The sequence below is a fragment of the Xyrauchen texanus genome, chromosome 7 (genome assembly GCF_025860055.1).
Source record: "Xyrauchen texanus isolate HMW12.3.18 chromosome 7, RBS_HiC_50CHRs, whole genome shotgun sequence".
In the NCBI taxonomy this organism is placed as follows: domain Eukaryota; kingdom Metazoa; phylum Chordata; class Actinopteri; order Cypriniformes; family Catostomidae; genus Xyrauchen; species Xyrauchen texanus.
This window is the reverse complement of record NC_068282.1, coordinates 47,124,465-47,140,804: the sequence shown is the minus strand read 5'-3', so window position 1 is coordinate 47,140,804 and position 16,340 is coordinate 47,124,465. Positions and strand designations below refer to the sequence as shown.

At 37.4% G+C, this 16,340-nt stretch overlaps 1 protein-coding gene across 1 annotated transcript; it reads right to left on the bottom strand.

Annotated features, from left to right (window-relative positions):
• Positions 1-2,913: 2,913 nt before the first annotated feature.
• dmbx1b (diencephalon/mesencephalon homeobox 1b) lies at positions 2,914-10,471 on the bottom strand. The gene is made up of 5 exons (XM_052131105.1): positions 10,438-10,471; positions 7,171-7,331; positions 5,863-6,041; positions 5,257-5,629; positions 2,914-3,326 (listed from the first exon to the last, which is right to left on the bottom strand). The coding sequence occupies exons 2-5, from the start codon at positions 7,322-7,324 to the stop codon at positions 2,914-2,916; spliced, it is 1,119 nt and encodes a 372-aa protein (XP_051987065.1). The 5' UTR covers positions 7,325-7,331; positions 10,438-10,471.
• Positions 10,472-16,340: the final 5,869 nt, after the last annotated feature.

Here is a 16,340-nt window from a genome sequence, read left to right as displayed (position 1 = left end):
TTGAGTTCATTAAAAGGGAACAAACCAAAAACGTTTGTGAAAAGTGTTTCAGAAAGTTACTAAAAAAAATAAAGTACTTCAATGAAGCAATCAGTAAGTTATCTGATTAAAGTTTTTAAGAGATGTAATTAGAATTATGTTGTGGATATGTTTTTAGATCAACTTTAGAGTAATGCTGCTTATTTGTGTTTCACTGACCATAATGTCTTTAAAGGAAAATACAAGTGAAGCTCAACTGACAGCATTTGGGGAATAATGTTCATTACAAAAAAATTATAATTTTGACATATCTCTCCTTTTCTTTGATAAAAGAAGAGGCAAAATCAAGTTTGAAATGGAAGTGAATGAGGACAATATTTGGAGGGTTTAAAGCTTATAATTTTATAAAAACACTTATTTGAATTCTTATGTTAAAACTGCATTATTTGAGCTGTAATGTTGTTTGAATTGTTGTTCTTTGCCAACAAACAGGAAAGACAAGCGATTTTATCCCACTAAAATAATATTAACGCTCATATGTTTTATGTCTTGTGTCTATACTTTTTTAAAGAAAAGGAGGGATAAATACATATTTGTAGTAATTAATATAATACCACAAATCCTGTCCATTGAGCTTAACTTGTATCGAACCAAGAATATTCCTTTAAAGTCAGAATTAGAGACATTAGGAGTAAAATAAGAAAGCTCTGAGAAAATCCACTTGTTACAGTTGTACATTCAGTACATAAATGTGGTTTATTCCCTTTCATTTCACTGATAAATTATTCACATTTACGTATTTAAACAATTTAGAGATATCCAATAGCATCTAAAATGACAAAACAGATGACATGAATACAAGAGCATTAGTCCAGGTGCTGCAGATGTCCTTCATCCATGTGCATTACATCCCTTTGTACAGCCACAGATGCTGAAAACATTTAAACATCTCTTTGAATATACACATCAGAAGCTTCACAACAGGGCTCCAGACTAAAAAATGACTTAGGAGCCATTAGCTCCTAAACTCAAACATTAAGAAGCCAAATGGTTATTTTAACTAGCCAAATCACAGAATTGCTCGATTTAGATTGTTGTTCAGAAACATGACAGAAAGCTGAAGAAAAGGAAGTCAGCTGATAACCCATTCATTGAAGGTTTAATAAACAGTATATATAGTTGAGAAGATAAGTTTGCACCCCTTTCATAATGTATACAAATATAAGAGATAAAGGTTTTTTATTTTATTTAGTACTGCTCTTCAGAATCTACTTGAAAGATATTTACATAAAGTATAGTATGCATATAGTAGTGTGCTGTCTTCTTGAGCATCAATGAATGTTTGCACCTTGTGTAATAGTTGTGTACATGTCCCTCAAGTGTCAAAAGCCTTAGTCTTTCTTAAATGTTACCGGATAGCCGCAGACACAGAGACTACAAGAGTGAAAATTAAATGAAATCCCAAATGCAGTTTATTGTGCTACTCCAATCCCAATGTAAGCGCAGCGTAGTTCTAGCGGGGAGACTAGCAGCTGTACATCATTGCACCATTAGCTGGGTAATTCCCAGCCAACCACATGTAAGCCATTGCTTTATAAGTCTGCTCACAATCAATCACATTGCAGTTTCAGTGGGCTAACACGGCAACCTCCACCACCCCACCACCACCTGTTGAGTCCCATCCTGCATGGGGGTAGGCTCCTCCTATATCTGGCATGATATGACGGTTCCGAAAACAAGTTCTTTGGACCGCCAGACGGGGCCTACACCAAAGGGACACATTCAGAGCTGGACTGGCATTTTCCGGGTGGGCCGACACACTTTTGGGCCGATCAGGGGCGTAATGGCCATCGGGTGAACCGAGCGGGCCGGTGGTTTGGCCGAGAAACGTGCCGAATGGGACGCGATAAGCAACAATGAGCCGCCGCGTTATGCCAACCAGACCACAAAATGGTGCCGCAAAATGCAGAAAAGGACAGTGCCCAGTTGCCATGTAAAAGTTGCCATGTAAAATCCCAGGCGATTTCTCTTCCCAGTCCAGCCCTGGAGACATTACATTTCTGTTTTATATTCATCACATAAATGTCATCTTAAATTTCTCTTATGTCTTCCTGATAGAAATAATTACCAGAAGAACAAATACACAATACAGGACTTTTAATTATAAAGAAACCAGAAAATTACTTATTTTGAAATGTATGCGCTCCGTGTTGTGAACTCACTGACGGCTGATTCGCTGATTCAAACTGCTAACCTTCTTTTCGGGTGATTCATGAGAAAGATCTGGTACACAAGAGTCATTTGTTCATGACTCTCTCACGCTGGGTTTGTTGTTGCGTGCGGTGCAGCGAGCTCATCAGAAACAGAACGGATGAAAAGTGGCTCGAGACACACTAGAGCACGTTCTAAAAATATATTCAACCGCATATGAATGCACACAACGCATATGAACGCCAGTGGAGACTATTTTAATTATTGTGGCAAGCAATTATTTTTGGTCGCATTTGTAACCATTTTGTCGCAGTCTGGAGCCCTGCACAAACCTCCTAATGAGGTTGTGGACCCGAATAAAGTTATTTACAGAGTCATATGGATGTGAAACGCAGGTGTGCTCTTTTGAATGTGTCAAAGTGCAAAGGCCAGGGGTGTTTTGCAAAGTTTAAAACCTCTGCCATGCAGCCAGACCAGGAGGAATTTCTATTTGCTTTTTTTTTTCTTTTTTAAATCTAAACACTTAAAAGTTTTCTATTTGCCAAACAGTTTTAAATCCACCATGCTGTATTATAATGAAATAGCTCCAATTCAAGCAGTGAAGTAATTTCAGAAATGTATTATGATGTAGATCCTGGACACAAAACATTCTCACTTGGTTCAGTCAGAAAATGATTCATCCCCAGTTATTGCATGAATCCATGCATTTCTACTGATCTGTGGTCAGTTTGGTAGCATGTCCAAGCCTAGCGAGGCAGCATGCTGCTTCGCCCTCAGTCGCAGGTTTTCAATGCTTGTAGTCTTGCTATTCAGAGCGGGATGACCCCCGGAGGACTTCAGCAATGGGCTGGACCACATCTGCTGGGCTTGAGACAGGGACTGGTAGTAGGACTGACAAGGAAGTGATCCCAGCGGAGACGGCATGTTCATGTTTACACCCAGATATGGTAAAGAAGATGGCGTGGTCATGTCGAAGGCAGGATAGTGCATGAGGTTGTTGGTGGCGGCCATGTGCTGGCGAAACTGTTCCTGCAGACGAAACAGACTGAGAGGGGATGATGCGTAGGAATTTGTCTGAGGCACCCCATAGCTGACGCCACTGGAGGAGGGTAGCGATGGAGAATCGAGTGGCACATCTGGGGCAGAGAGGAAGAGGACGTACTGTAATACTGTATTCTTTAAATAAAAACTTTCTTAAAGGAATAGTTCACCCAAACATGAAAACTGTCACTTGCGCACATTTATGTTGTTCCAAACCTGTATGACTTTCTTTGTTTGATGGAAGAATGCACTGGGCACTGTGTTCTATGTAATGATGAATGGGAACTCTAAAATGACCAAAAAAAGCATAATAAAAGCAGTCCAAATGACTAGTGCACTATATTCCAAATAACATACAATAGCTTTGTGAGACCAGTATAATGAAACTTGACTAACTGTGTCACCATTGAGATTTTCAATGAATGTCAGATTTCAGTCACACAAAATGTTAGTTTTTTTTTGTCATTTTGGCCATTCAATTTCATTATCTGTAAATGTACAGAACCCTTTAGAGGACAGGTAGATAATTTATTAAAACTGTTAATTTTGTGGTTACTATGTTTTTACTATAAATTCCATAGTGCAACCTACCACCAGGGATCAATTAATATATTGCGAGGAATCACAAAATCTCAAACCTATTGCAAGGGACCGCAAAACTGTTTGTGAGAGAAACAAAATTATTGTGAAGGAATGCACAACTATTTAAAAGGAACACAAAACTTTGGGAGGGAATGCAAAGCGTATTGCGAGGGAATGCAAAATGAATTGCAAGGGAACACTAAATATTTTGTGAGGGTATGCAAAATTTAAGGGAACACAAAAATATTGCGAGAAAATGCTAACTTTTTTTTTAAGGTAAAACAGAACTATTGGAAAGGAACACAAAATGATTGGGAAGGAACATGAAATGATTGCAAAGGAACACAAAACGTTTGCGAGGGAATGCAAAACGATTGCGAAGGAACACAAAACGATTGCGAAGGAACGCAAAAAGATTGCGAAGGAACGCAAAATGATTGCGAGGGAACGCAAAACTATTGTGAGAAAACGCAAACTTTTTTAAGGGAACACAGAACTATTGCGAAGGAACACAAAATGATTGCGAAGGAACACAAAATGATTGCGAAGGAACACAAAACGATTGCGAAAGAACACAAAATGATTGCAAAGGAACACAAAACGTTTGCGAGGGAACGCAAAACGATTGCGAAGGAATGCAAAACGATTGCGAAGAAACACAAAACGATTGCAAGGGAACGCAAAACGATTGCGAGGGAATGCAAAACGATTGCGAAGGAACGCAAAACGATTGCGAAGAAACACAAAACGATTGCGAAGAAACACAAAACGATTGCAAGGGAACGCAAAACGATTGCGAAGGAATGCAAAACGATTGCGAGGGAATGCAAAACGATTGCGAAGAAACACAAAACGATTGCGAAGGAATGCAAAACGATTGCAAAGGAACACAAAACGATTGCAAAGGAACACAAAACGCTTGCGAGGGAACGCAAAACATATTTTAAGGGAACACAATTTTTTGCAAGGGCATGTAAAACTATTGCAAAGGAACAGAAAGGAACAGAAAACTTTTTGGGAGGGAACACAAAACTTTTCCTGATTGAGTGCAAGGTTTTTGCAAGGGAACTCAAAACTACTTTTAAGTGACTGCAAAACTTATTGCAACAGCATGTAAAACTACTTGTGAGGAGATGCAAAATTTATTGAGAGGGAATTCAAAACTTTTTGTGAGGGGACACAAAACATTTTCAGAAAATAAATTCCCTCCAAGGAGCTCCATAGAAATGAGTGGCTAGAACATTCTTAGACATTCCTTCTTTTTGTGCTCCACGGAAGAAAGTTATACAGGTTTGAAACCACATGAGAGTGAGTAAAATGATGACAGAATTTACATTTTTATGTGAGCTCTTCCTTTAATTCTAAACACTGCCTCTTTTATCTATTTGAAAAAGTGTTTCCTTTTTTAGTATTGTGAAGGAAAGTTCATATAAAAATACATACCTGATTTGGGGCTGATTGCTTTGCAGGATGGCGATCTGTGGTCTGTCACCAGGGGTGGTTCCGCCTCTTTTGGTTCATCTTTGAAGGACAACGATTCATCCTCTCTGTCAGTCATGTCCTCAGCTCCTGACTCCGCCCCTGACTGTTCCGGTGAGGTGACATTGACCTCCTCACTCAGCTCGCAGGGAGGGGGACCTGTGGGGCCACTCCCCTCTGAAGGGGAGGGCAGAGCTTGAGACTCAATGGGCAGAGCTTCTTCTTTCCCTGCTTCAGGAGTGTCCTCCGACCCAGCTTCCTTCAGCCGCTGAAGCTGCTCTTTCTGCAAGCTGCGCTGCTTCTTGCGGAACTTTGCACGCCGGTTTTTAAACCACACCTGTTAGAAATGAGAAGACATTTTCAAATGTGAAACTTAAAGATTGGTCAACTCAACAAGAATTTAACCTATAAGGGAAATCAACCTGCGAATTGCTTACTTATAGTTTTCTCTGCTTATAAGATGCTTATTAAAATAATTTTAATATCTAATACTTGTGATTGGCTAGTGTCAGGTGAGAGTCTGTGACCTCAGTCCAGGTGGTGGGTGTGATTTTGTTTCTGTGAACTCACCTGGACTCGAGCTTCAGGTAGGTTGGTGCACATGGCCAGCCGTTCACGCATGACCACATCAGGGTAGTGAGTTTTCTGAAAGGTTTTTTCCAGCGCCTCCAATTGCTGGGCGGTGAAGGCAGTGCGGCTGCGACGCTGTTTCCTGTGCTGAGAGCCGTATCTCGCCTCCAAGATGATATCTGAAAATTAAGCCGTTGAAGATGACGAATGATGATCAGTTTAATGATATGAGAATTATCTATCTATCTATCTATCTATCTATCTATCTATCTATCTGTCTATCTGTCTATCTGTCTGTCTATCTATCTGTCTGTCTGTCTGTCTGTCTGTCTGTCTGTCTGGCAACAGCAACCGATCAGCCACATCATTAAAACCACTTGCCTAATATTGTGAAGGTCCCCCTTGTGCCCCCAAAACATTGCCAACCCACATTTCAGAATAGCATTCTGAAATGATATTCTTCTCTACACAATTGTATAGAGCTGTTATCTGAGTTACTGAAGACTTTGTCCGTTTGAACCAGTCTGGCCATTCTCTGTAGACCTCTCTCATCAACAAGGCGTTTCCATCCGCAGAACTGCCACTCACTGGACGTTTTTTGTTTTTTGCACCATTCTGTGTAAATTCTAGAGACTGTTATGTGTGAAAATCTCAGGAGATCAACAGTTACAGAAATACTCAAACCAGCCCATTTGGCACCAACAATCATGCCATGGTCTAAATCACTGAGATCAATTTTTTGCCCCATTCTGATGGTTGATGTGAACATTAACAAAGCTCCTGACCCATATCGGCATGATTTATGCACTACACTGCTGCCACATGATTGGCTGATTAGATAATTGCATAGATGATTGTTGGTGCCAGATGGTCTGATTTGAGTATTTCTGTAACTGTATTTTCCAAATGCTATTCTGAGATGAGAGTTGGCGCTGTTTTGGCGGCACTATGGGGACCTAAACAATAGTCAGGTGGTTTTAAGGTTGTGGCTGATCGGTGCAGGATTGCATAAATCTTAAAATATAATTTTTTTAAATCAACTTAAAATTAATCAACAAATTAAAGTTCCCTTTAAAATATCCATTAAGATTTTATGTAAAATAATCTATAAACACAGGAATAATTTCCACCAGAAAGAGACAAACAAGCTTAACTGTCCCAATTAAACCATATTCACACCTTTCTTTTCTTTCTTTTTTTTCTCAAGAATGTCAAAATTGCCCCACATTTCTAACTACACACTTTTTACATCGTGAAATAATTTTTCTACATCGAGAAATTTGTTTTTACAAAGGATGTCATCCTCACCTGCCAGTCTCTCCGCGAGCGTGAGCGCGTGCACGGAGGGCCGGTAGTCGGGAGCGTGCTGCGCGTGCTGTGCGGCCTGTTGATGAAGGTTGTACATGGCGCTCAGAGAGTTCATGGCGTGCAGAGAGTAGCCGTTCACCCCGTAGTGCTGCATCGCGTCCCTTTGATAAAGACAAATGAGTCAGAAAATTACTGACGTGTCTAAAATAGTAATTTAACCTCAAACTTTGAGTTAACAGTGTTGTTTTTTAAGTTGTACGGTGGTTTACATGTTTGCGGCACTCTATTGGATTTTGATGATGGTCACGTGCAGGCCTAATGCTCAACTAAATATGGAAAATAGTCCTAGCAAATAAATAATAATAATAATAATAATAATACAAATAAAATACTAATAACCATATCTAACTGACATAAAAAGCACCAGCTTGTGCCAGATACACTGTTTACGCCCGAGAAAAGATTAAGGATAGTTTATTTAAATAGCAAATTTCATATAGGCTACAGTGGTAACTTAAAGTGTTTTACATGGAAATTATTAAGAAAATAGAAAACGCAAAAATAAAATTAAAATTAAAATCCAACTAGACATAAAAACAGTTAGGCCTAATGAATCCGTTATAAAGTTAATCCTAAATAAGTGCTCCACTTAGATCTAAAGTTTGACTATTGATAATAGCCTAATATTTTATCTCTTATAATCAATAAATATTTAACAAAATAATAAAGAAAATGTAATAAATATGTCTTTTGACAACTTCTATTCTCCACGTTAGACGCTGTTGTGTTTATAAATGAGATAACTTTTCTTTTCAGATTTTCTTGTGCAAACACAGGTCAATCAATCAGATAGAAAATAAAAATAATAAAAAGAAATGCTAAAAGATCACTTTAAAAAAAATCATATAAATAAATAACAATAGCTTTTTGACATTCACCATGTATTCCCCATATACCACACATTACAACATGTCTATCTGTAAAAAATTAAATAACAAATTATTGTTTTAAATTATGTCATTTCATTTTTCGTTGATGCCACATATGATGACACAATTAAATTAGCATTAAAATGATGCATGTTTGCGTTCAGTTTGCAAGTATCCGTAACATTTCCCGGAAGGAGGTTTTGTCAGGTCGTCTATCAAATTAAATGTGTAGAAGATGTGGATAATTCATTTTAGGAATGTTACCAACATTTGCACGTTTTATTCATTTTTGCGCATTCGCGAACTGTCCTCGAGGGCATAAGCTCAGGCTAATGTCCGTCTGTCAAATAATGAGAAATGACACCTTTATAATGGGATGCCATGATAAACAACCATTTAGAAAAGAATAATAATACACATACGTTAGCTTATTTATGACTAATAGTGGTTGTGTGTATAGTATATTTGTTGTTGTAAATAATTAGCTTTTATCATAATTCACTGATACCTTGAATATTTGGTGTATTTGCTCATTTCACTGGAGCCTGCACGAGGGCAGATGTGTAAAGAATTAGGCTACTCATTGTTAGGCAGCAGTATGATCGCCATTTAATCGCTCATAATTGGCTACAGTGGGAATAATCTCTTTATTAGTCATTATTATTATTTATAAGAATAATTCTAAGCCTGAGGGTTTAAGATTTAGTGTTCACTAAAGAGCCCGGTGGCATTTGTGTCACTGACACTATATAGTCCCCTGCACGAAAATTCCCCAATGTAATCGTATTCCAGCCACAGGGGAATACTTTAATTCGACTGCACAAAAAGTGCTTTGCTAAACATTTACTTTGCCCTCCCAGCGTTAAGCTCAATTGGCGCATGTTCCCGGTGGCGTTTTCCTCCGTTCGCCTCGCGGCTGCTGTTGATATGCACTGATGTATGTGCACTGATGTATGTATGCCCTGATGCCCTGATGTATGCCCTGATGTATGCCCTGATGTATGCCCTGATGTATGCCCTGATGTATGCATGCTGGTCCCAACTGGGCCGCGTCTAATGTTGGTGCAAATAGCTCTCATCACCAGTCTGACATGGGACGAGGGGTAGTTTGCGTTTGTGCCGGTATATGAAATAAAAAACTGTGTTGACGACACAGTGAATATCAAGCCTGAACAATCCACCACAATTTCTCTAAAACTCCTGGACATAAAGATTGTGGTCTATACATGATTACACAGATATAACGACTAAAATTTACAGCAACAATTTATTATTATTTTTTTTTTTGGTGAAGGTTTGACATTTAAATTAAGCAGGCTACATATTTTATTTATGTATTATTAATATATGATATTTTTTGCTTGGCAGTAATTACATGTGCGTTCACTGTAAATGTAAATTATGAAATTCGCGAAATGTGACAATATCTATTAGGCAGTATTAGGCACATTTCACATGATTCAACCAGACTACAATACAGTTACCCCAACAAAACAATTTTAAGGTTAAGATTATGAAGAAATATAGCTCGATAAAGAAACATCTGCACATTTTTCACTTTTATGCAATACGTGTTTTGCAATAGGCCTAATGATAATAGGCTATTGTTAATTAAAGTTATTACAAGATTGCACTGTCAGAAATGAACTTAAGGGGTAAATATTTACCTTTATAATGTCCTATTTTTGTCTAACTACAGAGATATATGCTTGTCATCGTTTTATGTGGAATCCTTCAATGTAATAAATTAATTAACACACATTCTCACCCTAAAACTCACAAATAATGTGAAATGGTTTATAGGTCTAAATTGGAATATTAAAAAAATATAAGAAGCAAAAACAAAAAAAATAATGATAAAAAAATAAATAATAATAATTACATATATATATATTTTACATATATAACTTAATTTTGGGGGTATTTTCGTGTCACTTATGGTGAGCCCTTGTTAATTTATGACCCTTGCAATAGTTTTATTAATTTATTTTCCTAATTGTGATGTTAAAAGGCTTTACTCATTCACACTTTTTATTGATCTTTTTTCTCTCTCCATGCAATTAAATTACATTTAAAAGAGTAAAAACGCTACCGATTTTAAAACAGTAACAGGACAGAATAAAACGTTACATTATATTTGGGTTCTGCATTTTCAGAATTATGTTGCAGCCTGTATTAAACTTAGCAAAGCAATATTTCAATATGCTTAAAATATCAGTCTAAAACACTAACTCTTGAATTCGTCCTGTTAACAGTTAAAACAAGTGTCTGTTTTTGGTTTTGAAAATAAATCCTTTTAAAACATTTTTCATCGAATCTTAAAAATGCAGTTACTCACCTCTGTGAGAAGTTTCCCTCTCCAAACAGTTTTAGTGTCAATGCAACTAAATATTTTGCGCAACTGGAAAAAAAAGTGACTGTTTACAATTTCCAGATAGTTCTGAATCCTGTTGGCACTCAAAAGTATCCGAGTCGGTTTACAACTGCTCTGTTCTGAAGAATTGTAATGTTAGTTCCTCCAAAATATCAAAGCCTCCTCCGGTCAGAGAACCAGGAGCCCCCGCCCAGCGAGCCAATGAGGAAGACTGTGAGATCACAGCAAAATCTCAGTGGCCAATTTAACTGTCAGTCAAAGTTTTTACTTCGCCAATACAGTCTTCATGCTGCTGTGCAATGATATTATGGTGAAAAGGAAAACAATATTGTGTCTTATAGAATATGAGTGACCCAATCAAGAGAGAAATGAACAATTATAACCTTGATAGAAACACACACACACACACACACACACACACACACACACACACACACACACACACACACACACACACACACGTAGTGTTTCCATGTTTTATGGGGACTTTCCATAGACATAATGGTTTTTATACTGTACAAACTTTATATTCTATCCCCTAAACCTAACCCTACCCCTAAACCTAACCCTCACAGAAAACATTCTGCATTTTTACATTTTCAAAAAACATAATTTAGTATGATTTATAAGCTGTTTTCCTCATGGGGACCGACAAAATGTCCCCACAAGGTCAAAAATTTCGGGTTTTACTATCCTTATGGGGACATTTGGTCCCCACAAAGTGATAAATACACGCTCACACACACACACACACACACACACACACACACACACACACACACACACACACACACACACACACACATATATATATATATATATATATATATATATATATATATATATATATATTATTATTATTATTATTATTATTATTATTTTTTTTTAATAGCTACCTTTTAAATAGTCTTTTAATTGCATTTGATGCTCAGAATTTTCTCATGTGGATCTATTTAGATTTTTTTTAAACAATAATAAACTACGCTAAAACAAATGTACCACATAGAAACAGGGCTAGACAAGCTACTTTTAAATAAAAAAAAATAAAAACTACGGCATAATTGACATTCTGGAACCTTAACTATAAAATATGTGACCTTAAGACGAAGCTGTGGAGGAAAAAAGTTATAAGCAAATTCAGCGTGTATTATTTGCATTACACTTTTGACAAGCTTTTTTCACGAGGGACCGAAGGAGAGAAGGTGGAGAGAAAAAGAGATCTCTAATAGATGGCAAAATCTCTCCCGGCCTGGAGGATTTAGAGAGACAAGACGCCATCTCAGCCTTTAAAAAAGTCTTAAAATGACGGATGGTAAGAGGATTAAAACAATAATGCCCTTCTCTTCTTCAAGGTTTTTTGAAAAGATTTCTTCTTCCAGAGAAAAAACGTTTAGGCTGGAATTAAGTGGCCTTTAATGCTTGCATATTTAGTTGAAATGCTAGGAAAAACGGGCGAATTTTTAGCTATTTTAGCTGTGTGACTATAAAACTTATAAATAAGCCGCTTTCTGATGGCTAAATCATAGGTAGCAAAAATATAATTTTTGAGATTATCTAATTAGGCTAATTTTATTTTGTATTTATTTTTCAATTCTTTTTATGGTGAATTCTTTATCAGAATTTTGAAAACATAACGTGTATTAACCCTTGTGCGAACTTCGGACATTTTTGTCTTTTACATTTTTGTTTTTTCGATCATTTTGGCTGTGTTAATGTCAACGGCATACATTTTGCCAAAGATGTGTATTTTAGGGGGAATTTTGATATTTCAACATCAGTTCCTCTAATACATCTATAATACACCTGTGGGGACCTTCAGGACAAAAATGTCCCCATTGAAACCCATTAAAACTGCAATATTTGATCCCTGTTCCATTAAAGTATAAATCATGAATTCTATGATATTATGCTTTCATTTTGGATCACTGACTTAGAAATATAATTTATTAAAATATCTTCCACCAGATGGCGCCATTTTCCTCATGTTTAGCCTATGGAGCAAATACATGCTTTTTTCCTGCTTTCTGTTTATTGTATTATAGAGCACTGCAGGCCAGTTGAATAAATGATGCAGCTAAAATTATGTGTGTGTTGGTATGGATGTCAGAGTGTTTTTATGAGTGTATTTAGAAATGTGTATGTGTGTGTTTGTGTGTGTGTGTGCAAAAACAACAGAGGCATTATGTAAACAAACTGGCATTTAAAGGGTTAAAATCCTGAAAATGAACGAATATTTGATAGTTATGATCAGGACAGATGTTGGTCAGTGAAAGTGGAAAATAATAGTAATCTACAATATTTTTATGGCAGCTTGATTGACACAGACATTTTTGTCCTCTAAGGTTCTGAGTGTGTTTAAAAAAAAAAAAAAAATTCTGACACTGCACAAAAAATAATAATAATAATGCGTCAAAATAAATTTATTTGCTAATCATTGACATGTCCCAGACAGTGATAATCCAAATAAATAAATTCCCCATAGCATTTATTATATGGAAAAAATATATATATAGGGTTCATTTTTTTTATATATATATAAAAAACAACGGTGGCATTATATATAAAAAAAAAAAAACTGGCATTTAAAGGGTTTCAATCCTGAAAATGAATGAATATTTGGTAGTTATGATCAGGACTGATGTTGGTTAAAAAAAACCTAATTGAAAGTGGAAAATAATATTAATATATAATATTATTATGTCAGTTTTTTGATGCGGACATTTTTGTCCTCTGAGGACCTCTGAGTATCTTTTTTAAATTGACGCACAAGGGTTAAGATCTAGAAGAAAAAAAAATCTGATTCACTTTTGAACCAAGAAAAATAAGAAGGTAAATCTGGGCAGTGTTTCTTTGCAAGGATCGTTTTTAAAGCAATTAAAACGAGAAGGAGTTCCTCTCAATGTCTCTACAGACTCTAATGCTCTCCTGTCCAGCACGTCTGAAGGGTTTAAGAGACTCTACCGGCTGTGGCTAAAAGTCTCACCTTTCCCACCAACATTGTTGTTTAACAAGTTTTCATCAGAGACTTGTCTGTTGTAATGCTGAGTTCCATTCAACTCGATAAGTCAGATTTCCAAACGGCACTTGAAGTCGGAATTCCAACTTTAAAAGTCGTGCAGAAATTTTAAACTCTGCTTTGCAAAGCTGCAGGTGCGTGACGTCACACAAACATGTCAGAACCCAGAGAAATGCACAAAATAAATGATAAACTGACAATGTATGTATGGTGGGAGGTTTGAGATATCATGTTGGAATATCCCACATCTGACTTGAATTGAATGCAGAATAACCGCTTTCCTTTCAGTATCATCGCAAGTGACATCATAACTTTCAGGTTCTTACCATCCAATAAGAATGCAGGGAAGTTTCGCACTCTGAGGTGCCTCACAGTTGTAAGTATCTAGGGCAGCTAGGTGGCTAGTGTTCTGAATGGTTACTAGGGCATTGCTAGGGCAGGAGACTGTAGGATAGTTGCTAGGATTTTCTGGGTGGTTGCTTACTACATGGCCCAAGCCAAAGAGCCCCTCCCAAGTCACTCTGATAATCTTGAGCTTTTATGCAGAAACTTTCTATATGTTTAAAGTAAAGATCTGACAAGTTAAAGTCAAGACAAAGTAAGAGAAGGTAGGATTAGTTTGGATATTTCTGTAATAGGCTATACCCTCTGGTCCCTAGATATGGCTCGGGTCCCAAGCCATGGGATCTTTTCAGATCGGCAGGTGAAAATCGTAAATTGGATTGTTTATACATGATTGAAGCATCACGGTTGAAGCGTCATCATTCATGTACATAGCACAAACAGCACGGGATGTGTTAATACTTTAGGGTTCATGCAAACACCACTAGCTAATGCACTGAGTATCATGCCTTCCATTCTTATTACATTATTACTTGTAGATTTGATGGAGGAAGAGGTTTAAATGTGGCTTTTGTTGGGGCCTGGGTAGTTCAGCGAGTACTGACGCTGACTACCGCCCCTGGAGTCGCGCGTTCAAATCCAGGACGTGCTTAGTGAATCCAGCCAGGTCTCCTAAGCAACCAAATTGTCCGGGTTGCTAGGGAGGGTAGAGTCACATGGGGTAACCTCCTCGTGGTCCCTATAATGTGGTTCTTGCTCTCGGTGGGGCGCGTGGTGTGTTGTGCGCGGATGCTGCGAAGAATAGCATGTAGCCACCACACGTGCTATGTCTCTGCGGTAACGCGCTCAACAAGCCACGTGATAAGATGCGTGGATTGACGGTCTTAGACATGGAGGCGACTGAGATTTGTCCTCCACCACCCGGAATCAGGCGAGTCACTACGCCACCACGAGGACTTAGAGTGCATTGGGAATTGGGCATTCCAAATTGGTTTTTCTGGCCCTTTATTCAACACTCTCTGTGTGCACATAGTCTTTATGGATGTTGTTCTATGCCATCAATCTCAGTATTTTACTGAGAAGGCGCTCCATCACAGAAAGCCTCTTTAGATGATTTAGCCTAACGTTTTTTATCTTGAAGACGACACTCTCGCATGCCAGATCTACAGAACAAAACTTTTTATCCTCTCTGCTTTGAAGCTCAACCGACCAGCCAAAATGTGCAAGCTTACTCAACGAGTTGTAAACCCAACTATGAACCAATGAGCCAAGTGAAATAAGCCCAGTTTTAGGTAGCCTACTCAAATTTCGTGTTTATAATATGGATGCATAAAAGATTTCATGGTCTGAAATATATCAAGTCTTCCTCTGAGATATATACAGTACTAGGAAACTCTTGTAGAATTATTACTTATTGTGTTATGAATGTAAACAACCTACTTTTGCCATCCATGCACCTCTCTCCTTCTGGTCAGGGGTATTCTAGTATGTGCTGATATAGGGAATATTAATCATTTTGATTAATGGTTTTAAGTTTGCTGCCTGGGGACTCTTGTGACAAGAATAACAAAACAACTTGCCAGAAGCAATTCTGTCAGAAGTGATATTAGTTAGACATTTGGTAAAAATATTTTCTTTCTACTTCTGCTGAATCTGATTTAAAGGGGTCAAAATGATTTTTTTGGAACATGTTTTCTTTTCTCAATAATGTTAACAGCACTGGAATTGGTCTTCTTTAACATATATACATGTACGCACACACATAGAGTTAAGGTGTGGCTGGAAAGCACTTTATTGGCTGAAGGCTTTTTGGTGATGTTAACACAGAGCATGAAGTTACTGTTGAGGTAAGGATTGTCTAACAATGTTTTTTATACTCTGAAAATTGGTCACGGATTGCTTTAGCCTGTAGGAGAATGATTTTTAAGAGACAGAAACCATTTTTTTTTAGCATCAGTACTTCAGAGCAATGGTTCACAACTGGTTTTGTTTCACATTTTATATTGGACATCAAGTGGCATCCTAACATATTACCAAAATTGTTTATCATATATAAGTAGCAAAATAATCCTCAAAATCAATTATGAATTTTATATGAACTACATAGGCCCAACAATATGCTGAATTATTAAAATGACATGTGCTCAATTGTAAAATTGACAATTTTGTTCATAAGAAACAGCATGTGTGAATCAAATATTGTAGCCTATTTGCCATCTTCTACTTTGAAACTGTAGCTTCCCAAGCTACAAGCCACGTATAACTGAAAGTACCTAAACTACAGTCAAGCTATTCTTTTTTTCTTTTCTCCCCAATTTGGAATGCCCAATTCCCAATGCGCTCTAAGTCCTCGTGGTGCAGTGACTCCCCTCAATCGGATTGGTGGAGATTGAATCTCAGTCTCCATGTTTGAGAACGTCAATCCGCACATCTTATCACGTGGCTTGTTGAACGTGTTACGGCGGAGGCATAGAGCGTGTGGAGGATTCACGCCTTTCTTCTCGCCTTT